The sequence below is a fragment of the Zingiber officinale genome, chromosome 4A (genome assembly GCF_018446385.1).
Source record: "Zingiber officinale cultivar Zhangliang chromosome 4A, Zo_v1.1, whole genome shotgun sequence".
NCBI lineage: Eukaryota > Viridiplantae > Streptophyta > Magnoliopsida > Zingiberales > Zingiberaceae > Zingiber > Zingiber officinale.
In genome coordinates this window covers 74,773,748-74,801,303 of record NC_055992.1, presented here as the reverse complement: position 1 = coordinate 74,801,303, position 27,556 = coordinate 74,773,748, and the positions used below count along the sequence as shown (strand labels likewise).

Here is a 27,556-nt window from a genome sequence, read left to right as displayed (position 1 = left end):
CTTATAACTCGCACTGGGGCGAGAGTTTGGGACACTGACCTGGACGGTCGTTGGGCGTGAGAGCATAGCTCACTTATAACTCGCACTGGGGCGAGAGTCTGGGACACCGACCTGGACGGTCATTAGGCGTGAGAGCATAGCTCACTTATAACTCGCACTGGGGAGAGAGTCTGGGACGCCGACCTGGACGGTCGTTGGGCGTGAGAGCACAACTCACTTATAACTCGCACTGGGGTGAGAGTCTGGGATACCGACCTGGACGATCGTTGGGCGTGAGAGCACAGCTCACTTATAACTCGCACTGGGGCAAGAGTCTAGGATACCGACCTGGACAGTCGTTGGGCATGAGAGCATAGCTCACTTATAACTCTCACTGGGGCAAGAGTCTGGGACGCCGACCTGGACGGTCGTTGGGCGTGAGAGCATAGCTCACTTATAACTCGCACTGAGGCGAGAGTCTGGGACACCGACCTGGACGGTCGTTGGGCGTGAGATCACAGCTCACTTATAACTCGCACTAGGGCGAGAGTCTGGGACACCGACCTGGACGATCGTTGGGCGTGAGAGCATAGCCTCTTATAACTCGCATTGGGGCGAGAGTTTGGGACGCCGACCTGTACGGTCGTTGGGCGTGAGAGTACATCTCACTTATAACTCGCACTGGGGCGAGAGTCTGGGACACCAACCTGGACGATCGTTGGGCGTGAGAGCATACCTCACTTATAACTCGCACTCGGGCGAGAGTCTGGGACACCGACCTGGACGGTCATTGGGCGTGAGAGCACAACTCACTTATAACTCGCACTGGGGGGAGAGTCTGGGACACCAACCTGGACGGTCATTGGGCATGAGAGCATAGCTCACTTATAACTCGCACTGGGGCGAGAGTCTGGTACACTAACCTGGACGGTCGTTGGGAGTGAGAGCATATCTCACTTATAACTCGCACTAGGGCGAGAGTCTAGGACGCCGACCTGGACAGTCGTTGGGCATGAGAGCATAGCTCACTTATAACTCACACTAGGGTGAGAGTCTGGGACGCCGACCTGGACAGTCGTTGGGCGTGAGTGCACAGCTCACTTATAACTCGCACTAGGGCGAGAGTCTGGGACACCGATCTGGACGGTCATTGGGCGTGAGAGCATAGTCACTTATAACTCGCATTGGGGTGAGGGTCTGGGACGCCGACCTATACGATCGTTGGGCGTGAGAGCACAGCTCACTTATAACTTGCACTGGGGCAAGAGTTTGGGACACCAACCTGGACGGTCGTTGGTCGTGAGAGCATAACTCACTTATAACTCGCACTGGGGTGAGAGTTTGGGACAACGATCTGGACGGTCGTTAGGCGTGAGAGTATAACTCACTTATAACTCGCACTGGGGCTAGAGTCTGGGACACCGACCTGGACGGTCGTTGGGCATGAGAGCATAGCTTTCTTATAACTCGCACTGGGGTGAGAGTCTGGGACGCCGACCTAGATGGTCATTCTGCGTGAGAGCACAACTCACTTATAACTCGCACTGGGGCGAGAGTCTGGGACACCGACCAGGACGGTCATTGGGTGTGAGAGCACAACTTACTTATAATTTACACTGGGGCGAGAGTCTGTGACACCGACCTGGATGGTCCTTGGTCGTGATATCATAGCTCACTTATAACTCGCACTGGGGTGAGAGTCTGGGACACCGACCTGGACTGTCGTTGGGCGTGAGAGCACAACTCACTTATAACTCGCACTGGGGCGAGAGTCTGGGACACCAACCTGGACGGTCGTTGGGCGTGAGAGCATAACTCACTTATAACTCGCACTGGGGCGAGAGTTTGGGACACCGACCTGGACGGTCATTGGGCGTGAGAGTATAGCTCACTTATAACTCGCACTGGGGCGAGAGTCTGAGACACCGACCTGGACGGTTGTTGGGCGTGAGAGCATAGCTCACTTATAACTCGTACTAGGGCGAGAGTCTGGGACGCCGACTTGGACGGTCGTTGCGCGTGAGAGCACAACTCACTTATAACTCGCACTGGGGCGAGAGTCTGGGACACCGACCTGGACGGTGTTTGGGCGTGAGAGCATAGCTCACTTATAACCCGCACTGAGGCGAGAGTTTGGGACACTGACCTGGACGGTCATTGGGCATGAGAGCATAGCTCACTTATAACTCGCACTGGGGCGAGAGTCTGGGACACCAACCTGGACGGTCGTTAGGTGATTCTTGTGGGCTGTTCCAGGAGTCGGATCGATAGTTGCAGACTAGCCTGGAGATTGTCTTTGCAATTCCCACCTGAGTATTGTACTGTAGTTGTCTAGCCAGTTGCTCGGTACTTGCGATATTTCCTGCAAATATCTCAAACAAATTTTAATTAGACCAGTGTTTATTTATTTGCTATGTTCAAGAAGCGCCAAATTCAAATTCTTGCGTCTCTTCCTTTTCCTTCCTCCTTCCAGAGGTGGTTTTATATTAATAGCGCATAGTCTCGCTTTTCCCAAGGTAACCGCCTGGTTGCCTATCTTGCTGACGTACAGTCTTCTCGCGTCGGAATGATGCCATACAAAAATCCTTTCTCATGATTTCCTTGTCACATCCATCATTAAAACCTTTTTAATGCCTTTCCTAGAGAAGTGACATGTGCCCCACAACCCTATACCGCCCCTGTCACTAATCAACACCTTTTAGCACGCAACCCTAGATCCGACGACTCAAGTTACTGTGTCTTCCCCTCTCCTTTCGATGCTTCCGAGAGACTCCTCTTTATAACCCCTAAAGGTCGTCTGCCATCACCTTCTCATCTTGCTATCGCTCTTCGTCTTTGCCGCTTCTTGCTTCGTCTCTTAAGTTCTTCCCTGATTGCTACTTATCAGCGCATCTTCTCTTCGTCTTCGTCCTCCTCCTTACTTTATTCTCCAATGGCAGAAGGTAACACCGCACCCTGGTATTCGTATTACATTTCCGATTTAGATGAGAGCGACCTAGCTATGATTCGGGAGAACCTGCACCTTACGACTGACTATCAACTGCTTGCTCCCCGATCGACGGAGCACCCTTCTTCTCCTCCTAAGGATTTTGTGACCTTCTTCAAGGACCAACTTTTGGGAGGTCTCCACTTTCCTCTTCATCCTCTTTTCTCTTCTTTAAGCTATTATTTTGGCATTCCACTGTCACAGTTTGCACCCAACGCTATTCGTGCCATTTGTGGCATGATTATCCTCTGTCGGTATACAAGATCCCCCTGACCGCCCAACTCTTTCATCATTTTTATTCTTTGAAACGCTCTGAACCTGGTGTATTCATGGTGCAATCCTGAGTTGGGTGTAAATTCTTCTCTGATCTACCTTCTTCCAATAAGAGTTGGAAGTCTCATTTCTTCTTTATCAGAATGCCCGAGTTTGTGACCTGGGCGACCCAATGGCGCTCTTCTCTTCCCTCTCCCTTCGAGTTGCGCGAACATACTCATCAGCCTGTTTGCCATTCAACCTCAAAGAAACTACAGGGAGTACAACTTCTCCTCTCTGTGATATTATGAGAAGACTTTTTGCACTTTTTCGGACTCAGCCCGGCCCCTGCAAAAATAGGAGCTCCATTTGGTAAGATTTTGCTTTCCTTCCGCTAGTTTTCGCTAACTGAGATATTTTCCTCTTGCTTTGTAGAGGCTGCTATATTCCGGGCCTACTCCAAGGGATTCGCCCGAATGCCCATTGACCTTTTGATGGATGTGGGTGATGAAGTTGAGAAGGGCCTGGCTAACCCTTCGGCTACTTCTTCCCATGAAATCGCGGGCGCGGAGGAACCTTCTGAGTCTTCCACTCCCCTGCTTTTGCCAGCGGGCCCTTCTGAAGCTATCCCTGCCACTCTGGAGCCTGTCGAGGAAGTGCAGGCTCCCTCTCCTCCTCCAAACAAACGCCTGCGACTTAAGCACAAGCGTAAGAGAGTCGCCGCTGCGGCTTCGCCTTCTCCGCTTCCTCCACTCGGGCCGACTTCCTCTAAGCTCCCCAAAGTCCAAGTGACAACCACCAAGATTCCTGCTCTGGAATCCCCTCGGGTAGCAAACGTTCTGGCCCCTACCCCTGTCCAGGTTTTGGCTCCGGAACAGGCTGGTCTTTCCACTGGAGACCAGCCCGGGGGCTCTGCGTCCCCCTCTTTACCTGCTGACCCTTCAACATCATCTGCTCACACCAGGGCCCGACCCCAAAGGAACGAGCTGGATTTCACATCTTCCTGGCGCCTTCCCTCTGAGGTCAAATCAGATCCGGCAGGGACTTCAACAGAGACTGGTGACATTCCAGTCCGCGGCAAAATTCAGCTGCTCGACAACTTAGCCACCTTTTGGCGATCAGCCAACGATCAATTCTGTGCCGGCTCTCAATGGGAGAGTCTGGATCTGACCTCCCGACACATCATATCGGTGGGTTTCCCTTTTCTAGACTTAATTCGTATATTATTGCTGATTTTCTTCTTTTTGTCGAGCAGGCCTGCTCCAGCGGCTTATGCTTGGCTCCCTTTGCCGCTGACCTACACCGAGAAATCGAGTCGCTAAAGGCTCGTATTCAAGAATCAGAGTTGCCATTGACTCCACGTGACCCCTTTGACCCCTTGGACTCTTATCTACACGCAGTCGGGGAATCTGCTTAGTCTACTCGTGACCTAGCCCAGGAGTCCACTGACAAGATAGAAAAGCTACAAGCGGCCCTGCAGACCAGTGATTCTAGGTTGAATTCAGAGGGGCAGCGTCGCCGTCAGCTGGCGGATGAGTTGAAGGAGAAGAACTCCAAGCTGGATTCTCTTTCTGCAGACCTGAAGGCACTCCAGGAATCACATAAAGCTTTGTAAAAAGACCTGGAGGTTGTCCAAGTAGACCTAGTCGCCAGTGCTGACAGGGAAAAAATTTTCAAAGCCCAGTAGGATCAAGACTAGGCCACCATCAAGTCCCTTCAGGCCGACCTTCTCAAAGCCCAGACTGAGGTTTCCACCTTGAAGAAGGAGAAGGCACTGGCCTTAGCTTCTATAGAGGAAGTGCGGGTGGAACTGGTGAAATATAGATCAGGCGAAGGCGAGTGTCTCGAAGCTTACAGGATCTCTTATATTATGTCTCCCTTGTTTTAGAAGAAGAGAGGGGATTTTGCTGACTGGATGGTCTGCTATGGGGGTGTGGGAGCAGTGCGCCAACTGTTTGAGCAAAAACTTCTTCTCTCTGCGCCCCCAGCTAACTTCCTGGATAGGGAGCGTCTACTGAATGAAGTTCCCGATGCAGCTTTCCCATCCTTCGCCGCAGATAATGACTTTTTGACACGTCTGATTCCTCTCCCAAGTGATGTGCTTCCTCCAGGCGCTCATCCTTGATGTAATCTTCTTTGTGTAATTTTGAAACTTGACAGACCCACTTATGTGCTCGCTGATGTACTTAATGAATCCATCAATCTGATCTCAGATCTACTTGTTCTTCGTCCTAGTATCTGTTTGTTTTTCGACTTTGAATTTGTTTATTTCCTGACCTGGAATTTGTTTGTTTCTCCTCCTTTAGTTGGCTCACCCCCCGACCTGCGATATGGTTATTTCCCTGATCGGGAGTTTGTTTTAAGTTTGATGATGTTCCATCTAGTGCCCCTAGAACTTCGCCCTGTGTCCTGGGCGACCTCCCGAGTTGGAATCATCCCTTAATGACGCTGACTCCCGAGCTGGCTTCTTCCTTTACCGAGACTAACTCCCGAGCTGGATTCACCCCTTAACGAAAATGAAAATATATCTCATCACGGAACTCATACCGCTTTGCAATGCAACACCGTTTCTCGAGGTGCAATGCAACGCCATTTCCCGAGGTAGTGCCTGACGACCCTCATACATCGAACACCTATAGTAACCTTGTTTTCTGTGAGGATTCGACGACTCCTTTTATTTCTCTATTCTGAATCGCTTTTACTATGGGTCGTTAGATGGCAGTTTGACCCTTTTGCCCTCGTGGATCGCGGCTATAAATAGGCCACCGCCGTCATTCCATGGAGCTTTTTCCTTAGCGCTTCCTCTATTGTCGCTCTCTGCTCTTTCTGCTTCCTTGCTTCCTTGTGCTTTCTACTCTCTGCTTCATCCTTTTGTTCCTGACTTCCACTTGAGCTTCCCTCATGGCCTTCCCCAACATCATTTACCCTCCTGGAATCTCTACTTTTGATGGCATGGATCTGGATGATCTTCGCTTTTCCTACGAAATCTCCAGGGATATGCATATTATCATCCCCACGATGTTGCACAAAGCCTCTGCTATAAGGAACAGTTCATGGCTGGGCTTCGCCTCCCTATCCATCCTCTGCTCTCTGATGTAAGCCGTTATTTTCGAATTTCTTTGGGCCAGCTGACCCCCAATTCTATAAATATTCTATGCGGCTTTGTGATCTTGTGCGAAGTCTACGAAATTTCTTGGTCCGCCCACCTGTTCCACTACTTCTTCACCCCTCGCCAGCACAGCGAAGGCTTATTTCGTTTCCAAGCCCGCACTAGGACCACTTTCTTCTGCCCTATTCCTTCCTCTGACCCATTGTGGAAGGATAAATACTTCTTCCTTAAATTTCCTTTTGTTGTAGAATGGCCTGTCGGCTGCAACGCATCCTCCCTTTGGTACCTTATGTAGGGGACTTCAGTACGGACCCCCTCTTTATGGACGCTTTGGCTCGACTGCGGGGCTGGAGACTAGACTTGACCAGGCTGTTGTCCGAGGATGTATTGGCCTTTTTTAGACTAAGCCGCATCCCTGCTACTGAGCTGCCCCATTCTCTAGGTGAGCCTTTCCCACCCTTGCATTGCTTGTCTGTTATTTGGTGTGACAACTACAATTCTGACTTTCTTGCGCAGCTAACACCTTGCTCCGCGTGTCAGAAGTCCAGCTTCTCCCTCTAAGTGAACTAGAGATAATGCGCAGGAGTAGGATGATATTGGATAGAAGACTCCTTCCCCATGCTGCCCCTGCTAGGCTAGGAACTACTCCCCATATCAGCCTCTCAACCTTCTGTCCGCCCGACCATCCGACCTCCTTTAAGGTGGGATGACATTCCCGCTGCCAGCCCCTCCTTCCGAGCGGCCTCACGAGCGTCCCGACAGGTACGCTCCGTTGATTCCGCCAAACCGGTTGCCCCTCCAGCTCGGCGATCTCACTCTCCTCCTGGAGACTCAGACTCTGATGACCAACCCTTGAGATTCCGCAGAAGGTGTGTTCAACCAGAACCAGACCTGGAGGCTAGAGGTGCAAGCCGCCCATCTACTGGTCCAATCCCCAGATCTTCCAGTTCGCCCGTGCCGGCCACCCGCGCCACACTTGTTCCGGATCCTCCTGCCGCACGTGTACAGGAGCAAGCTACCCCTTCTTCTCAACCTACTCCTTCCTTTGAGCCTGCCCATACTCCTTCTCAGGTGTCACGGGACATGGCAGGTCCATCAGCTACACCCCCGCCCAATGAATCAAGACCAGGGCTATCGCATTCAGCCCCTCCAAATCCTCCTGAACCAGCAGCACCATCTCAGCAACCGCCGGGCCCTTCCTATCGCCATTATTATTCCACCACACCCTCTGATTCAGGGCTGCTGCACCAACAGGATGCCCCCACCAGCTGCCTTTTCATGAGAGGGAAACTGGCTACCTGTTGAGATAAAAGCATCGAACAGATTGAGAACTTATCTGTACAACCAGATAGAGAGGTTCTCAGAGTTATATGTTAAGGTGTGCTTCACTTATTCATGTAGTAATCTTCTTTTACTCTTCTTAAACACATTAGTTTTATGGCTCAGGCCCACGCCGAATCCTTGGTGATAAATAGAACGCTTCAATTCAGTTACCACCGCAATAAGGTGCTGGTGGATAGGGTATCCGAGATGGAGTTGCAATTGAATGATCCCGCATATGCCGGCCATGCTCAAAGAGCCGAAATAGGGGCTTTGAAGAGGATGAATGCTCAGCACCAACAAGCCCTGCGGACGGCTGAACAGGAACTCCAAACCCTTCACGAAGAAAAAAGTTAGGCCGAAGGTATTCATAAACAGGTTGTGGATCAGTTGACCCAGGAGCTAAAATTGAAAGAATCCCTCCTACAGGAACAAAGGCAAACTCTGGAATCCCTGAAAGTTGAACTGTCCCAAGCCCGCTCTGGTCTTTCTGGAGTTACCTCAGCTCTAGAAATATATAGAGCAGGAGAAGACGAACGCTGCAGGCAAAGCTGGGAGGTCTATCTCCATTCTCCAGAATTCGGTGTTCAGGTAGGGGACCGCTTTGTGGTCGCTGTATCTTCTGGGGCGACAGGGGCTGTGCGGCAATTATATGAACAAGGATATCTCAAGTCCACCCCTCCCGCAGACTTCTTGGATCATCATCGCATCTTGGACGAGATGCCTGATGAAGTTTTCTCCGCTTTCAAGTAGTTTGAACCTGTGCCTTGTGTAAATTGAACTATTCTTTGATAATGAACGTTGCACTTTGCTTTTGATCATCTGCTTTTTCAATGATTTACTCAATGATTTACAAAAGATATGTAACACCCTTAACCGGGCAAACAATTTTACTGGTTGATTAGTGTACTCCCGACCGACCTTACTCTTCATCAACCCTACACTTAAGGATTGGATTTCGCTTCCCATGTAGTTGTCTAAATGCGATAAGGTCGAAGGTAGTTAGCACTCCAAGGCCGCTCTAGAATCATACCTCGATCGTCCTGCAAGTAGTATGCGCTTGATGCTAACTTTTTAATAACTTTGTAAGGTCCATCCCACTAAGGCGCAAGCTTAGCAATATCTCCCACAGGTTTTACTTGCTTCTAAACCAAGTCCCCCTCTCCGAAGAAGCGAGGAACCACCTTCTTGTCATAATTCTGTCTCATCCTCTGTCGATAAGAAAATAGCTGGGCTGCTATTTGTTCACGAGTTTCGGTAATGAGATCCAGCTCTGCCAATCATCGCTCGACGTTTTTCTCATCATATAGAATTCTTCTAGTTGAGGGCACCCTGATCTCCATGGGTACAACTGCTTCACTACCATAGACCAGGTGGAACGGAGTGAGGCCTGTGCTTTCCCTGGGTGTCGTACGGTACGTCTAGAGAACACTTTGCAGCTCATCCACTCAATTTTCTCCGACATGATCTAGCTTTACTTTAAGTCCTTGTACAATTTCTCGATTGATCACCTCGGTCTTCCCATTACTTTGCGGGTATGCTACAGAGGTGAAGGTCTGAGTAATACCGAACCCCTGACACCAGGCCTGGATCTTCTGACCTTGAAATTGCCTTCCATTATCTGATACCAGCTTGTGAGGTATACCGAATCTGCACAAAATGTTTTTCTATAAAAATTGAATAACTACTCCTTCGCTAATCCTGGCTAGAGCTTCGACTTCCACCCACTTGGAAAAGTAGTCCACAGCTACTAGCAAGAATCGCCTTTGACCAGATGTCATAGGGAAGGGTCCGACAATGTCCATGCCCCATTGATCGAAGGGGCAGGAACAATAGATGTCTTTAGTACTGAGGTAGGCATATGTGTCAGGTTTTGATGCTTCTGACAAGGCAGCCAAGTATTTACTAGCTGCTGAGCATCCCTTTGTAGCGTGGGCCAGAAATATCCGGCCAACAGTACCTTACGAGCCAATGTTCGACCTCCAGCATGACTGCCATGGCACCCTAGATGCATCTCATGTAAAACCTGATCCGCCTCTTCTATGCTTATACATTTAAGTAAAGGCCTGGAGAACGCCCACTTGTATAGTTGATCACCTACCAAGGTGTAAGCATGGGCCTTTTTCTTGACCAGCCGTGCCTGCTCTAGGTTTGTCGGTAAGGTACCTTGTTGAAGATAACTAATTATTGGTGCTCGCCAGTCAATAACCCCCTCCAAGTTATTTTGCAGATCTATCTGGGTTATGAGGAAGGTCTGTGTTATCAATTTATCCAGTACCCACGTGGTCAAAGAGCTGGCCATTTTGGCTAACTCGTCAGCCCTTCCATTTTCTGATCTGGGGATCTTGCTCACCATGACCTCCTTGAACTCTTGCTTTATTTTCTCATAGGCCTCCTGATATACTTGTAACTTGTCGCTATTAATCCCGAAGTTGCCAGTTACTTGCTGAGTTACTAATTGGGAATCAGAGTAAATAATGACTCGGGCAGCTCCTATATGTCGAGCTGCCTACAGGCCTGCCAATAGAGCTTCATACTCCGCTTCATTATTAGTGGCTCTGAAGTTCAATCGCACGACCAGTTGCAAGATGTCTTCTTGAAGAGATATCAGAAGAATTCCAACGTCGCTCCCCTGACGCGTGGCTGTCCCATCTACATATATTTTCCAGGTTTCCTCTGAGTCAGTTTGATGCACTTCGGTCAGGAAATTGGCCAAGACCTGTGCCTTAATAGCTGTCCGAGGTTGATAGGCAATATTGTACTCCCCTAATTCAGTCGCCCACTTGATGAGCCGGCCAGCGACTTCAACATTGGTAAGGGCTTTACCCATAGTGCTATTTGTCAAAACTGTGATAGGATGAGCCAGGAAATAGGGCCTTAATCGCCGAGCCATAAGCACCAGTCCATAAACCAAATTTTCCAAAGCTAGGTACCGGGACTCAGCTCCTTTTAATAAATGACTGAAAAAATACACTGGTCGTTGTACATTGTCTTACTCTTTCACTAACACCGCCCCCACGGCCTCAGGGGTGGTTGATAGGTAGACCCATAGCGGTTCTCCGGTGACAAGCTTGAACAAAGAGGGCAAGGTCTCCAAATATTTCTTCAACTCCTTGAAAGCCCGTGTGCACTCTTCGTCCCACTGAAACTTAGAAGCTTTCCGGAGAACTTTGAAGAAAGGCGCCGCTTTGTTTGCCGATCGGGAGATAAATCGGGACAGGGTTGTTATCAGCCGACCAATTTCTGAGCCTCCTTCAAGTTCTAGGGAGCTTTCATGTCTTGTAGTGCTTGAACCTTCTCAGGGTTGGCCTCAATTCCCCGCTCTGTCACCAGATACCCCAGGAATTTTCCTCCTTTGGCCCCGAACAGACACTTCAAGGGATTTAATTTTAATCCGTACTGCCTTAGGGTACCACAGGTCTCTTCCACATCTGCTATTAGATTTGCAGCCAAGGGAGACTTAATGAGTATATCATCTACATAGACCTCCACATTGCGCCCGGCCTGTTCCCGAAAGATCTTGTCCATCATCCTTTTATAAGTGGCTCCAGCATTTATGAGCCCAAAGAGCATGACAGTGTAGCAAAAAGTACCATCAGCCGTAATGAAACTGACCTTCTCTTGGTCTTCCACAGCCAGGGGGATCTGATGGTATCCCTGATAAGCATCAAGCATGCAGATTCTTTCGCAACCGGCAGTTGAATCCACCAGTTGATCTATTCTAGGCAGGGGATAACAATCTTTAGGGTTGGCTTTATTAAGATCTCGGAAATCTATGCAGACTCTCCACTTATTGTTGGGCTTCGCCACCAGAAGTACATTGGAAAGCCAGGACGGGAACTGTACCTCCCGAGCATGTCCTGCTTTCCTGAGCTAGTCCACTTTAGCTCTAATAATTTTATTCTGGTCGACTGAGAAATTTCTCTTTTTCTGCTTTACAGACCGGGCATCTGGCATGAGATGCAGCTTGTGCTCTGCTACTTCAGGCTTGACCCCTGGTAGTTCTTCAGTGGACCAGGTGAAGACATCCCTGTTGCGGATCAAGCACTGAATCATCTCTTCTCTCAACTTGGGCGGTAGATCTCCAGCTATGCGAGTGAGGGTCTCTGGGCTCTCAGAATATAGTTGGACCTCCTCACAAGGGATAAGCTCCTCCGTTATTGGAATGGTCCCCATCTTGCATCCTCTAAGCCTTGCGAGCTTCCACCTTGACCATGTCTATGTAACATCGTCGAGAGACCCTCTGCTCCCCTCGAACTTCTCCTACCTGGTCTCCCACAGGGAACTTAATTTTTTGGTGGAAGGTGGAGACAGCAGCTCAGAACTCATGTAAGGCTGGTCGGCCTATAATGACATTATAGGAGGAGGGCGAGTCCACCACAAGGAAAGTGCTCCTCTTGGTTCGTACCAGTGGCTCACTTCCCAAGGATATGACCAGCTTGATCTGACCCATGGGCCTCACTTCATTACCAGTAAAGCCGTATAGAGAGAAGTAGCCACTGGCTGGAGCTCGCTAGCATCAATATGCATTTCTTCAAAAGCATATCTGAATAACACGCTGACAGAGCTGCCAGTATCAACGAAGACTCGAGCCACTCGGCTATTAGCTATGATAGCCTTGATGATGAGGGCATCGTCATGGGGCAGCTTCAGTCCTTCCAGATCTTGCGGACCGAAGCTGATGACCGGGCCGGCAGCTTGCTCTCGACTACACCCGACTGCATGGATCTCCAAACGACGCTCATGGGACTTACGTGCCCTGCCTGAATCTCCATCGGTAGGACCTCCCGAGATCATGCCAATGTCTCGGATGGCCGTGTTGCCTCTGTTCTCGGCCTCCCGAGTTTCCCCCGGCTCCCCAGTATGCCCCTGCTGTGGCATGTTAGGGCCTCCCTGATTTGTTCGGGGTCTGTCGGTTGTCCCAGCCGCATTGCGTCTTTCCTCCATCATTCTCTGGACTTGAGGCGCTAGCTCTGGAGGTGGTAGACCCAGCTCAGTGGCACGCCGGGAATCACGAGCAAATTGGTAGCAATTGCTGGTGGCGTGCGTGTGGGACCGATGGTAGGTGCAATAATGCGGTCCCCAAGGTCCAGGTCGACCTAAACTGTAGCTACACGCGGGCCCGACCGAACGTCCTAACCAGGGTGAAAGGTAGGTCTGGCTTCCCGAGTACGTGGAGGGAGAGGGTGAGCAGGCAGTTGAGGTGCTCGTCTCTTCAGTCTGTTGGTAGGAGGTGGTTTGTCAGCCTTCCTTCGAGCCGCCTATGTCTCCTCTACGTTGATGTAGCTGGCCACTTTTTCCAACATCTCATCGAAATTCCTTACAAAATTTCTGATGAGTTCTCTAAAGAACTCTCCCTCAGTTAGCCCATGGGAGAAGGCACTCATAAGTATTTCATACGTGATCGAGGGAACGCCCTGGGCCACTTGATTAAAACGCTTGATGTAACTTCTCAATGGCTAGGTAGATCCCTGCTTGAGAGCAAACAAGTAGTGATCTATCTTTTGATACTTCCTGCTGTTGGCGAAGTGGCGCAGGAATGCTATCTTGAAGTCAGAAAAGCAGGTGATAGACCCATGCGACAGTCCATCAAACCGCTTTTGGATGGAGCCTGATAGAGTGTTCAGGAACACTCGGCATTTGACGGCGTCGTTGTATTGATGCAGCAGAGCTGCATTTCGAAACTTACGGAGATGATCCTCAGGATCTTTGCTGCCATCGTATTCCCCTATAGCAGGGGGTCGGTACCCCTTGGGTAGACTCTCCTCCAAGATTTTGGAAGAGAAAGGTACTTTCTCCTCTGGCTCCATCCGACGCTCTTCACGGAGGACAGTAGCCTTCCCCTTCTTTGAATCCTTGGGCAATGAGCTCTCAGCCACAGAAGCTTGAGGTTGCTCTTTGTGGCTATAATATCCTGGCTTTGGCTGATAGCACCCCCTAACCAGGTTCCCTATAGAAGGCAGGGGGAAACTCCAGGGGTTGCTTCCTCTTAGAGCCTCGATTCGAGGTGTGAGCTGGTTATTTAGAAACCTCTGGTAACTTTTTGGGTCGGGAGGCGGTAGTTTGTTGTTTTTCAGAAGCCGTCCGCTTCTTAGCCTCCTTAAAGAGCTCATATTCTCCAACGGGCATGGTTACGTTGATTCTGCCCGAGTCCTCCATCGTCACGTCCTGGAACAAGTAGTTGTGTTCCCACAGACGACGCCAAATTTGATCCCGTTCGGAAACTGAGTCGGATGAAGGAGGGCCGCGCTGTCGCTGGTATTGACGGAAAGTCACTGCGAAGCTTGGACGACCTGGCACCCGCCGAAAAAGCTTACATGAGTGGATGACAGGGGGGTGGTGACGAAGCCAAAGTCCTGCGCATACACAGACGATCCCACGAGTCGTTAGAGACCAAAAACCAGGGAAAAAGTCCCCGGATAAGGCCCTCCGACTCTCAAGTCAGGTACTTTTTCCCCAGAAAACACAGAGAAAGGACAAAAAGTAAGAGATGAGTAGGAAAATGATGAGTGAGCATACCTGCGTAAGGGACAAAGCATCCCTTTTTATACTGCGATGGATGCTTCTAGAGTTTGTCGGGTGTCAGGGAATGTCGGATGTCAGGCTTTGTCTGGTGGTGAATGACACATGGCGTTCTCCTATAGGTCTAGGAGGGAATCAGCGGGCGGTGAGCACTCGACCATTAGCATATTCTCTGATAGGCAGTGATTATTCCCTGACAGATTGTTACGATTCCCTGGCTTGCTTGTCGTGTAGTGTACGACCTCCTTATTCCATTATCCCTATATTGGCTTTTCATACTTGTCGGTCCCGACCTGTGGGTGCAGACCTGTAGCTATCCTGTGCTTACTGCTTCCCGGTTCCAGACCTGCGCACGCTAGTCGTGTATGTTTTCCCTGACCTGTTAACCCTGGGTGGGGTCCTTGTATCCGCTAGTCTTGACCTGTAGGTGTTGACCTATCTTTCCTAACCTGCGCTTATCGCTTCACAACTCCAGACCTGTGTGCCCATCCCTGTCCTATGTGATTTATTCTGTAATCTCCCGACCTGCCTTATGCTGTAAAGTCGCGACCTGTTAAGCTTTGATATGGTTCTGTCTATCCTACCTCTTGACATGCACTTCTCCTTATGTTCCCGCTTATCCAAGATCCCGACCTGTAAGCGTCCGTTTGCTTTCGCTTATCCTGGGTCCTGACTTGTAGGCGTCCATCTGCTTCCTCTTATCCTGAGTCCCGACCTGTAAGCGCTCGTCTGCTTCCGCTTATCCTGGGTCCTGACCTGTAGGCGTCCATCTGCTTCCGCTTATCCTGAGTCCCAACCTGTATGCGTCAATCTACTTCCTCTTATCTTGGGTCCCAACTTGTACGCTTTGATCTCTGTACTTTGTGTCGTAAGGGTATAAGTCCCGACTTGTATCCTTGGCTGGTACATCCCGACATGTACGCTTTGGTCCTTGTACTTTGTGTCGTAACACTACAAGAAAAAAGACAAACAACAACGGTTTTTCACCGTTGTCGTAGGCCATTTTTAACTGTTGTTAAAGGCTGTGTTGTTAAAAGGGGTGGCCAACGACAACAGTTTTTAACCGTTGTCTTTGAAGGCAAAGACAACATTTTTACAACGGTGAAAAACTGTTGTCTTTTCCTACAAAGACAACAGTTTTTCACCGTTGTCTTTGAGCGTATGCCTAGGCTCTTCAACAACAGTTTTGAATTGTCTACGACAACGACTAAAAAGCGTTGTCTTTTTTGCCAATGACAACAGTTTGACAACGGTTAAAAACCGTTGTCTTTTTAGGCAACGATGTTAAATAACATCAGTTTGTCACTATTGTCTTTTAACGCCATTGACAACAGTTTGACATATTTAAACTGATGTCTTTGGGTACAATATACAACATTTTGACAATAAATAAAAAACTTATTAATCTTTTCCTACTCAATGGTTTATAAAAAACATCCAGTGCAAATTTCATTGATAAAAAACCTACCTAATCAATATTTACAATGCGAATTTCATTAAAGTACCAAACATCATCATCCAAATATCATTAAAGTACCAAACATCAACATTCAAATATCACAAAAGTTTACACAGCCAAAAGTTTATATATATCACACATATAGTCCAAAATATCTTGTTTTGTTGGATCAAATCTTCTCTACCTGTGCATCTTCTAAACACCATATCGAGAACTGCAGCCTTTTCCCTGAGGTATTATGCAGAGTTTATATATGCTTTCTAAACACCCTGTGCTTTCTCCTCCCTCCTAGCTTCTCTTTTCTTCTCCTTTCTGGGTATGGTCATTATATTTTCCCTGAGGTAAATAGCATATGATTGCAAGTTAAGTCATTTCCCCAGAATAAATGGCATAAAGATGATGATGACAAAGATGTTGTACATATCTTTCTGGCATAGTGTGCTGCAGCAGCAGGACAAATTTGAACATTTTGTCGCCCCTGGGAAAAAGTCCAAGCTTGTCAGCAATGGTGATTATTCCAAGTCCTGTAGGAGGAACCAAAACCAATCTTCCAAATATGATAGCAGCAGTTGTTCGTAAACCAAGTCTTTTACTGCCTGGGCCAGAGCCTGGAACACAACAAAGTGCCATATAGCATGTAACATTCTGGATATTCTAGATTCAAGATGGAAACCCAATGGATAGTTTTTATGTCAACTATTTCATCAAGCATCACTAAATGTACTTGTTCAACTTCTACCAGCAAAAGAACTTTAGGCTGTCAGACATAGGATATCAATATGTGTTTGAAGAAATGTTACATAAGAAATGGAAGATTGCATACCATCCACAAGATTTCCACCCAGAGCAAGCAAAATACATGGGATCATCGCTTCCCTGGAAATCAAAATATAGACAATCCTTCAGGTCTTAAAATATTTTTTGCTTTGAATGTAAATACAAAAAATAGAGGTCCTTGAGTGTTAAAAGGTTATGCAAATAACCAAGTCATTAACCAGACAAAACTCCAAAACAGAGGTCCTTAAATGTCAAAAAAATTATGCAATAACTGTCATTAACCACTAACCAGACATCAGATATCAGGCTCATCTTATTAGCTCACTATAGTGCAATTAGAATAGTTACAGAAATGGATGGCCAATAAGTTATCTTAATTCTCTAATCTAAATTTACCATAGAAGAATGTGATTGCAACTTGACATTTCTTAAACAGTTCATACTTAGCATCATTCATAGAAATCTTCATACTTTTTCAACCTTAACAAGGTAATTATTTTCTGTTTTAAGACTCTATTTGCGTGTTACTAAATGAAAAGGTTCTAAATTTCAGTAGCATGAGAAAATTGGCAAAGACAAAGAAGGAAACAGATCAATACCCAAGAATAAGGCAGCTGTCAGTGAAGAAGAATAACGAGGCATCATCAGTCAAGATGAAGTTCTTCAAAAATGGTATAGCGCCAATGATGATAGCCAAAGCCTAATTCCATATAAAACATTAGTAATACCTAATCCCATATAAAACATCATTAAAGTAATCATGCAAAATATTGCTTCTGCATAACATGTTAAAGACAATCATTAACAGAAGGTAACAATACAATAATTCAAATAACCACCACAAAAAATTCAGAGAATTTCATGTTACCCCCCAAAAGTTTGCCCTTTTGCCAAATGTACTCAAAGTTTCATTATAAAACTCTAGTGAAGGCAGGGGTTTTAACTTATTAGAGTTTGTAAAGGTTGGGAGTTTGCTTTGCTAAACTAAAATTTTGGTTTAGAGGGATGTTGCCAATGAAAAAGTAGTCATCCGGTATTGACAAAATGAAACTCTGATTCATTTCACAAGAGAGTAAAATCTGGAAAAAATTAAAATTTCAATATGAGAAATGGGCAAGTTTGTATTTCTTCATAATCAAAGAATTCAAAAAAATAACAGAGGAAGGAAATTAGGAAGAGTCAATGAGATGATACTTGATCTTGACCGGTTAAACTAATACATTCATTACAGAAAATCAAACAAATATGAAGTTCACATTTTTATCTCAACACAAAAAATGTTCATTATACTTGGCATGCCAACATCATTGCTCTTCACTCTAAAAGCATAAATAAATTAAGATCCCAATGTCCATGAGACAAGAAGCCCCAGAGAGTGTTTTAAGTATAAAGTATTTAATAACAAGTGACAAGGACAAGGAATTGGAAATTAGAACTTCAAAAAGATAATTTTCAAATCAAATACTCACTGAGGCAATAATGGGAGGCTGAAAAATTTGCTTTAGCTTCAGCTTTCCAACAATATACCATAGGATGCCAATTATCTGCATAACCATCCAATCCGACATATGACACGCTCAGATATTAGTATAAAAAAATTAGAATTTAAAAAATGAATCGCCAGAACTTCAAACAAGGTTCTTTCATTTTCTAAACTAATATTCAATCCAATTAATATAAGTTAACAGGTAACCACAGATTTAGAAAGCCATTTCCTAGGTTGCTTATGCAACAGCATAAACCTTATGGCCACATAAGGATCATACACACTAAAAAAATCCTAGGCTTGTTGAAATCCATGCCACGCTCAAGTTAATATTGACTACACCATACCAACTTTGACAAATCGACAAACAAAAAAACAAGTATTTAGTTTAGATGAACTGAATAAGGTTTTAACTGCACATACAGATCACATATCTCATATGTCACTATTTAGTCCTCTTCAAAAACCATCTAGGCGGCTCAACGTTGCCCAAGCATGAGCTTTTTAATACCATGGTGTGAGATTGCAATTTGTTTTGTTAGCCATCACACAAAGATAGCATTATGGCTGATAGGAAAAGCAATGTTATACTAAAAAGAACGTGGAGTCTTATGGTCCATATTTGCATACTTCCTTAGGTCCACTTTGGATACTTGCACTGGTCCAAAGTACAAAATTTGTTAGTTCCATATTTATCAGTAGCAAACAAAGTCATGCTTAGATTTACTTTCCTGATGATTTCAACCATGTCATCAATGTTGCAGCTAGATTATCTGATTTTAGCTTAAAAAACTATTTTTTGGCTTTTGCATAAAGAAGCTCAATTCGATGAGAAAGAAATTAAGCATAAAAAGATAAAAAGGTGGGGAAATCAATTAAGCTCTTAAATTGCAGCGCAATGGTAAAAAAATTATAAACTAAGATGGTAATAAAATTTCTTATTTCTTTCTTATGCCCTTTTTTTCCCAAAATAAGGAGGCACGCAGTAGTACATGTTAAGCTGCAAGATCACAATAAAACGTCTTAATACTAGATATCCAGCTTCTTGTAGATTTTGCACTGAACATTTTTTTTTTCAGAGAATACCATTTCAAAAAGAAAACAGGTCACCATTAGGTCATCTAGGTCTAAAGATTAACACAATCTTCAGCTAAGTCTAGTCTCAAGCTCCCATTGTGCATGTTGTTAAAGGCTAAATAAAACCTCGTATCAGAACTCACCTTGGAAGTTTCAGAAGATACGCGCGCTCCAGGCTCGTCAATCGAACACCTGCAGGTCATAACTAAAAAATGTTGTTACCCTCCCGAGAAAATAGTAGAACGAAGCATAGGCGGAAAAAATAGAGCGAAAGCACTTTGGAGGCTCAGGAACACGAGACAAAGGCGAAGCCGCCTTCTGGAGGTGAATCAAGCTGCGCCGCTCTACGAGCGGCATGTCGTCGAGATCGTCGGTGGCCTCGCTGCTATCCTTGCCAGTACCCATACGAGATAGAGAGCGACGAGGAAGAAGTGAGGGTTACGGTGTCCGCCGGAAGATGAGCGGAGACTAAGGGACCCGGCGAGAAGGATGAGGGATCGTCGTCTCTGTTCCTTCTTGATCTTTCTTAGGGGAAGAAGGATGAGGGAACGTGGAGTCTTATGGACCAGTGCAAGGTGAGGCTTAGGGGAAGAAGTCGGCGATGAGGAAAGGGGTTCGGCGGTGTTGCGGGAGTGAGGGCTCGGGATTAAGGAATTTGGTGGAGAAGGGAAAGTAAGGGAAAAATAAGAAACCTTGGTTTTAAAAATTCGAGGAGGAGTCGCGAAGGAGGTGTCGGAGTGGGTTTTAGGTTTTTTTCATGAAGTTAAAAAAATTATTTTGTTTTTATGATTCAACAACATTCAATAGACAACAGTTTAATAAAACTGTTGTATATTATCACATAAGCAACACTAAAAGACAACAGTTTTTTAAAACCGTTGTCTTTGACATACATTAGACAACAGTTTTTTAAAAATTGTTGTCTTTGACATAGATTAGACAATAATTTTTTAAAAACTGTTGTCATTTAAAAAAAAATTATGGTGAACAACAACGGTTTTCAATAAAACCGTTGTTAAATGGCAAAAAGACAACAGTTTCTCGAAAAACTGTTGTCTATTATATGAGGTTAAATCTAAAATTTCTTGTAGTGTAAGGCTATAAGTCCCGACCTGTATCCTTGGCTAGCACATCCTGACCTGTACGCTTCAGCCCTTGTATCCTGTGCCGCCAGGTTATAAGTCCCGACCTGTATCCTTGGCTAGCACATCCCGACCTGTACGCTTTGGTCCCTGTACCTTGTGCCGTAAGGCTATAAGTCCCGACCTGTATCCTTGGCTAGCACATCCTGACCTATACGCTTCGTCAATCCCTGTATTCTGAGCCATAATGCTATAAGTCATGACCTGTAACCTTTGCTGGCACATCCCGACCTATACGCTTCGCCGATCCATGCATCCTGAGCCATAAGGCTATAGTATCCTGAGCCATAAGGCTATAGTATCCTGAGCCATAAGGCTATAGTATCCTGAGCCATAAGGCTATAGTATCCTGAGCCATAAGGCTATAGTATCCTGAGCCATAAGGCTATAATATCCTGAGCCATAAGACTATAAGTCCTGACCTATATCCTTGGTTGGCACATCCCGATCTGTACGCTTCGTCGATCCCTGTATTCTGAGCCATAAGGTTATAAGTCCTGACCTGTATCCTTGGCTGGCATATCCCAACCTATACGCTTCGCCGATCCATGTATCCTGAGCCATAAGATTATAGTATCCTGAGCCACAAGGCTATAGTATCCTGAGCCATAAGGCTATAATATCCTGAGCCATAAAGCTATAAGTCTTGACCTATATCCTTGGCTGGCACATCTCGACCTGTAATCCTAGATTCTAAGTTCTTAACCCGTGGGTTTGGCCCCGGGATCGCATTCGTGCCGACCCAGCCCATCTTGTAACTAGGCCCTTTGAACTACACGTAGATCGGATTCTTGACCTTCACGTAGGTCAGACTTTTGACCGCCACACAAACTTGACTTATGACCGCTATATGAGCTTGACTTTTGACTATACCACGGTCTTGACCTCTGATCACATCATCTCTCCGACCCCACAATCATGCACCGTATCATATATATAGTAGTAACATTAAAGAGACTCAATTAAACAAAAAGAAACAAACTCCAAATAATAATGCATTATGAACTAGTTCATACCAAAACAACTTGAGTTGAAGCTCATAATAGTAAATAAAATCTTCAAGGAAACTAGTGAAAGGAACTCAACCGACTATCAAAACACATAACTCGACTCCGACTAGAAGACCCAACATCCTACTGCATATAGTAACATAGACTCATAAAAGAAGCCCTTGGGTGTGCATTGCCAGGAACAAGAACGTTCATCCATTAAGTCCTTCCGTCTCCTCATTACCTACACCATATAGATCTAGTGAGTCTAAAGACAGAGTAAGTTCAATGTTTTATATAAATAGCATCTGTTGCATTCATGAGAAATATTTTGATAATTACCATGTTAAATAGTAACGGAGAGTAACTTTTGACATTAGTTTCATAAGCCTCCAAATTTCCATAAATTAACCTTCCATATTTAACCTTCGTTATCTTTTATTTTAGTTGCAAGACTTGTAAATTACAAGAATTCAGATCGTCAAACGTATTTACTTTATTCCTTAACTTCTGATCGTTTGGCCAAACATTTATCCTAGTACTAAGTTGGTAAGGTTCATCGGACCCTTCTTAAGTAAGATTCCCAAATCCCTCTGTTTTGGTAAGGTTCACCGGACCCTTCTTAAGCCGGATTCCCAAACACCTCTGTTTTGATAAGATTCATTGGACCCTTCTTAAACTGGTCATATTATCACATTCATCAACAAGAAAATTAACTTACCTTTCATGCATTGACATTCATAAACAAAAATAATAATTTTACTTTGCATGTCAACTCTACACTATCCTTCATTTGATTTTATGGTATCATCAAAGAAACACATGATGGTGCAAGAATCTTCTTAATTAAAGCATAGGAAATATGGAAGCAAATAATTACAATTATGAGGAACCTCAAATCAACCAACCATATTAATTAATTAAATTAAATCAATCAGTTACCAAATGTACAAACAACAATTACCATGTTCAATTAAGTCTCAAATCAATAATAACGAGTTACCTAATCTGTATATTAATCCATTGATTAATTAATCCATGAATAATCAATTAGTCTATAAATTAATTAACTTGTCCCTTTTCTTTCTTTTTCCAATTAGTTAATTTGACAATTCCGTGTCAATTAAATTAATCTCTGATGACCCTCATTACTCAATTTTAAATAAATGCTAAACTTATTTCACATACTATTTATTGATCAATAAGTCAATTATCTAGCAATTCAATTAATTAACCATATCGATAAATTTGATAATAATTTACTCTAATAATTAATCCATATATCCAATAATTAATTATTAATTAACCAACATTAAGCAACTCTTAATTAAATGACCTATTACTTAAATCAACAATTAACCTATCATATAACCAAAAACCTTTAAATCACTATCAACTAATCATTTAATTATCTTTAATCATTAAAATTACTCTAATTAATCAATATATTAAATTCAAAATCAAATAACGACATGAATCCTTATATTACTTGCATCACCAATACTGCCAAACATCACAAAAACAAGAAACTATATGGTACAGAAATCTGATCTTTGAAATCTTGCCAAACATCACAAAATTTCCAATAACATTAAGGAAAGAAAAAAAAACAAGAAACTTCTCTGATCACAGTAAATCATGCATCGATCACTAACCATGGTTAATATAATCCATGTAGTGCAATAAAAGCAGAATAGAAAACAATACGACGTAAATTAAAATATTATACTTCGATTCATATGGTACAGTAAATATCAAAAATCATCAAAAGAGAATTTACCTTGGTGTTTTTGCATATGGGAGATGACTAGCAAGACATAGGGAGAGATGACCTTAAACATTTTGATGGAGTTCTTCCTCTATCTCCTTTGAAATTGCTAGGGTTTGGATGGGGGTGTGGGGGAGACCGACGACTTCAAAGGTGAGGGGAGGGGAAATAGGACATGTATTTAAAAGGATAAGTCAGGTCAGGTTGCTAGTAAATCGAATCAGGTTTGTTAACTTATTAATACATTAATTACTTAAACCTATTAATGCTTTAATTACTTAAACCCTTTAGTGTTTAAACCCTAACATAAATTTTAATTGGTTAAATATTAATTAGCTTAAGTAAATCATTTTTTTAACACTACAATTTCTCTCCCCCTTAAATGAATTTCGTTCATGCTTTTTTTTTAACTTATCGAACAATTCCGAGTAACGGTTCCTTATGTCTGACTCGACCTCCCAAGTAGCCTCCTCGTCGGAGTGATTCAACCATTTTACTTTGACCATCTTAATCATCCTCCTTCGCAGCTTCCTTTCCTATCTATCTAAAATCTGCACCGGCTTCTTCTCGTAGGCTAGATCTGGTGTAAGTTGCAACGATGCATAGTTCAGGACGTGCGAAGGATTTGGCATGTACTCAACATCGATATGTGGAACACATTATGCACCCCTGCAAGGTTCGGCGGTAAGGCCACCCAGTATGCCAATGTTCCCACCCAATCTATGATCTCAAAAGGTCCAATGAATTTGGGACTGAGCTTACCCTTCATCCCAAACCACATAACGCCCTTCATGGAGCCTATTTTTACGAAGACATGGTCACCAACCGCGAACTCGAGATCCCTTCTTCTCTTGTCAGCATACTCTTCTATCGGTTCTGCGCAATCTTCATCCTGTCTCAGATTTTGAGTACTAAATCTGCCGTATGCCGAATAATTTCAGGTCTAATTTCAGTTCTTTCTCCAACTTCATCTCAATGAATAGGTGATCTGCATTTCCTTCCATAGAGTGCCTCATAAGGAGTCATTCCTATAGTCGACTGATAACTGTTATTATAGGTAAACTCCACCGGAGGTAGCTTCTGTTCCCAACTCCCCGAGAAGTCAATCACACAAGCTCGTAGTAAGTCCTCTAAAATCTATATCACCCGTTCTAACTGTCCATCTGTCTGAGGATGAAAAGCTATACTAAAAGATAACTTGGTTGACATAGCAGCATGTAGACTCTTCCAAAAGGATGAAATAAACCTCGGATCTCTGTCAGACACTATAAAAACCAGGATTCCATGCAGCATAACTATCTCTCGAATGTACAACTTTGCGTACTATGTCATAGTAAAAGTCATCTTTACTGGTAAAAAGTGCGATGATTTGGTGAGATGATCAACAATTATCCAAATGGTGTTGAAGCCGCTTGCTATCCATGGTAAACCCACAACAAAGTTCATTTGTAATATTCTCCCACTTCCACTTGGGAATAGCAAGCGGTCCAAGTAGCCCTATGGGTCTCTGGTATTCCGCCTTCACCTGTTGACAAGTCAGACATTCTGATACAAAATGTGTGGTATCTCATTTCATACCTAGCCACCAATACAATAGCTTTAAGTCCTTATATATCTTTGTACTCCCTGGGTGTATAGAATAAGGGGAGTTATGCGCCTTAGTCAACACTTCAACTCTCAAAGAGTCAACATTAGGAACCCCAAGTCGGCCTCTGTATCTGACGATCTCATCTTCAACCGAGTACAACCTCCGACCCTTAGGCTCGTTCCTCTGTCTCCATTTCCGTAACTGCTCATCTATCAACTGCCCACCACGTGTACAGTCCCTCAAGGTAGATTGTACTGTTAGAGTGGATAAGTTAGGAGCCTCACCCTTAGCATACACCTCAAGATCAAACCTCCAAATCTCAATTTGAAGAGGTCCCTGTACCGATAGTTGGGCCATAATGTAACACCCCTAGAAAGCCTAGATAAAGTAAGGGCAATGAGAGTACGAATGTAATGAAAAGAATGTGTAGATAGTCTACGTTGAATGTTACGATGGAAAGGATTTAGATGATTAAAACTTTATGAAAGAAAATAAAGTTGAGAATATAAATCATCTATGCATGATTTATAATGCAAGGAATTAATGTAAACAAAAGATATATGAGATATTATATATGCATGTATGAAATATTTATGCATAATGCATATACATGAATTATTTTGTACAAAAATATGTTAGGAGAAGGATTTGATCCTTGGTTCTCTTGTGGATGCATGCATGTGTTAACCAAGTGTGATAGGAGTAAATATTGTAAGAGGAGAGATGGGAATTATAATTAAAGGAAAGAAAGGAGAGAAATTAAGAGAAAGAAAAGAGAGAAACTCAAGAAGCATTTCTCTAGCATATTCTTTCTCATTAAGAGGAGAAGTAAATGAGGAGGATGAATCAAGTCAAGTTTTCCTCCCCTCATTTTAGTATAAATAGGCATGGAGGGGTGACTTCAACTTCATCCTCAACTCATTCTCCTCCTCCCCTCCATTGGTGCCGAGAACTCACTCTCTCCCTCTTTTCTTCTTCTTGTTGCCGAGCAACACAAGAGGAAGAAACCTCTTCTTCCTCCTCACTCTCTCCCTCTTTTCTTTCTTTTTGTTGCCGAGCAACACAAGAGGAAGAAGCCTCCTCTTCTTCCTCCTCCTCTCCACCAAAAGACCTAGCCACTTCTTCCTCCATTGGTGCCGAGCAAAGCAAGCAAGGAAGAAAGGTCCACAAGCAAGTTCTCAACTTTAGGAAACTTAAGCAAAGAAGGTAAGCTTCCCCTCACCTGCGGTACAAGGCTTTCATGTGATTTTCGGATTCTTTTTCTATGCCTTGAAAGAAAGTTTTCCCCTATGTTTGTATACATATATGATGCATGATCAGAGGTGTATGTAACCTTGAATTTCAATCAAAAATATTGTAAATAGGTTAGGAAAATTATTGTCTAACCAAACTAGTGCAAGTTTTCCCCTATGAAATGCTAAGGACCTTCCTATGGTTTTCTTGCTTGGAAGTTGATTGGAACCAAAAGAACCCCACTCTCATGTTTCGGCCAAGAAAGAATTTAGGGTTAGGAGGACCTTGAATTTAAAATAACTATGCTTATATGACATGATATAAAGTTCTTAAGAGTTGTATACTTGTATGTTGAAAGAAACTCATGAACCTTACTCTTAATATTTCGGCCATGGTAAGGTGATAGTTTAGAGAAGCTTAAACAAAATTCTAATATGCTCAATGACCTCTATGATATTATGTTATGAAAGATGATTAATGCTCTCATGTTTAATTGGAATGTAGAAAATTAGTTACATGATTTATGACATGTAAGATCACAAGAGTCCTAGCTTGTTTATGATCCAACCTTGTGTATGATGTTCTTAGTAAATCTTGCTATGAAATTACTTAGGTTTCCCATGCTTTAGGCCACTTAAAGGAAGTTTATATTCTATGAATTTCGGCCAAGTAAGGTTTAAAGGACCTAGAGGCCTTGGAAATGAAACCTAAGGGGTTAAAAGTACTTCTTATGAAAACTTGATAATGTGTGAATGTGATACATGTTTGTATGACCTAAATGAATCATTATGTGTTCGGCCATGAAGGGATAGATGCCCTAGAAACCCTAAAACAAAAATTAAATATGTCTATGCCATGCTGTATGAAAATGATTTGATAATAAGTTAGAATGCATGATTGCTTTAGTTACGAAATGATATGCATAATGAAGTTATATTATGAAATATGCCATGATGTGTTATAGCATAGAAAATGCTATACATAATGAAAAGAAATGAAGTTATGTTATGATATGTGATAGCATAGAAAATGCTATACATAATGAAAAGAAGTGAAGTTATGTTATGATATGTGATAGCATAGAAAATGCTATACATAATGAAAAGAAATGAAAAAGAATAAATGCATGAAAGATTGTTAAGGACATGATATGATAGTTATGCATGATAAGTTATTTTTATGGTTTGTACCAAGGGTGGGCTCCGTAAACGCCCCGGGGTCGATGGAGTAAGACTCGGGCCTCGTCAGTAATGGGCCTTTGAGTGCCCTAGGTCGATGGAGTAAGACTCGGGCCTAGTATGTATGCATGGTAGGGCTCAAGACTTGCTACCTTGGACCTACGCATTAAGTATGTGGTACAAACCGGGATCCCAAATGATGATGATATTAATTTCAAGTACTATTAAGTATAAGTTTTCAAATTCACGATGCATTGCCTACATTCATATGTGCTTGAATTATATGATGATATGATATAATGTCATGTGATATTATGATATGAATATGATGCCCTTGTATGTCTCATGCTTGTGATTTATTTGTTTTATGATATGATATTCATGCTTCTATGAAATGATATGTGAATAAGAAATATGCATGATATGTTTGAATAGAATGATATGTTATGTTATGATTAGTTGAGACGATGATATGTTGATCCATTCTTGATATACGATGATTCTCGGTTTTAGTGAGTAGGAAAGGAACTTACTGAGCCATGAGTGCTCATAGCTTACTTTCCTTGTACCGCAGATAAAAGAGAAAGCTGGATGTACAACGGAGCAGCAGGAGGAGCAGATAGTGATGTGTGTGATGGTGGCTCGGCAAGAACGATTCGGACAAATTAATATTTTTTTATAAGTTCAATAT

General features: G+C 43.9%; 1 protein-coding gene across 1 annotated transcript; it reads right to left on the bottom strand.

Annotated features, from left to right (window-relative positions):
- Nucleotides 1-15,964: 15,964 nt before the first annotated feature.
- LOC121972450 (protein PIN-LIKES 6-like) lies at nucleotides 15,965-17,972 on the bottom strand. Its single transcript, XM_042524119.1, has 4 exons — nucleotides 17,874-17,972; nucleotides 17,004-17,104; nucleotides 16,451-16,503; nucleotides 15,965-16,235 (listed from the first exon to the last, which is right to left on the bottom strand). The coding sequence occupies exons 1-4, from the start codon at nucleotides 17,970-17,972 to the stop codon at nucleotides 15,991-15,993; spliced, it is 498 nt and encodes a 165-aa protein (XP_042380053.1). The 3' UTR covers nucleotides 15,965-15,990.
- Between the last annotated feature and the right edge of the window lie 9,584 nt (nucleotides 17,973-27,556).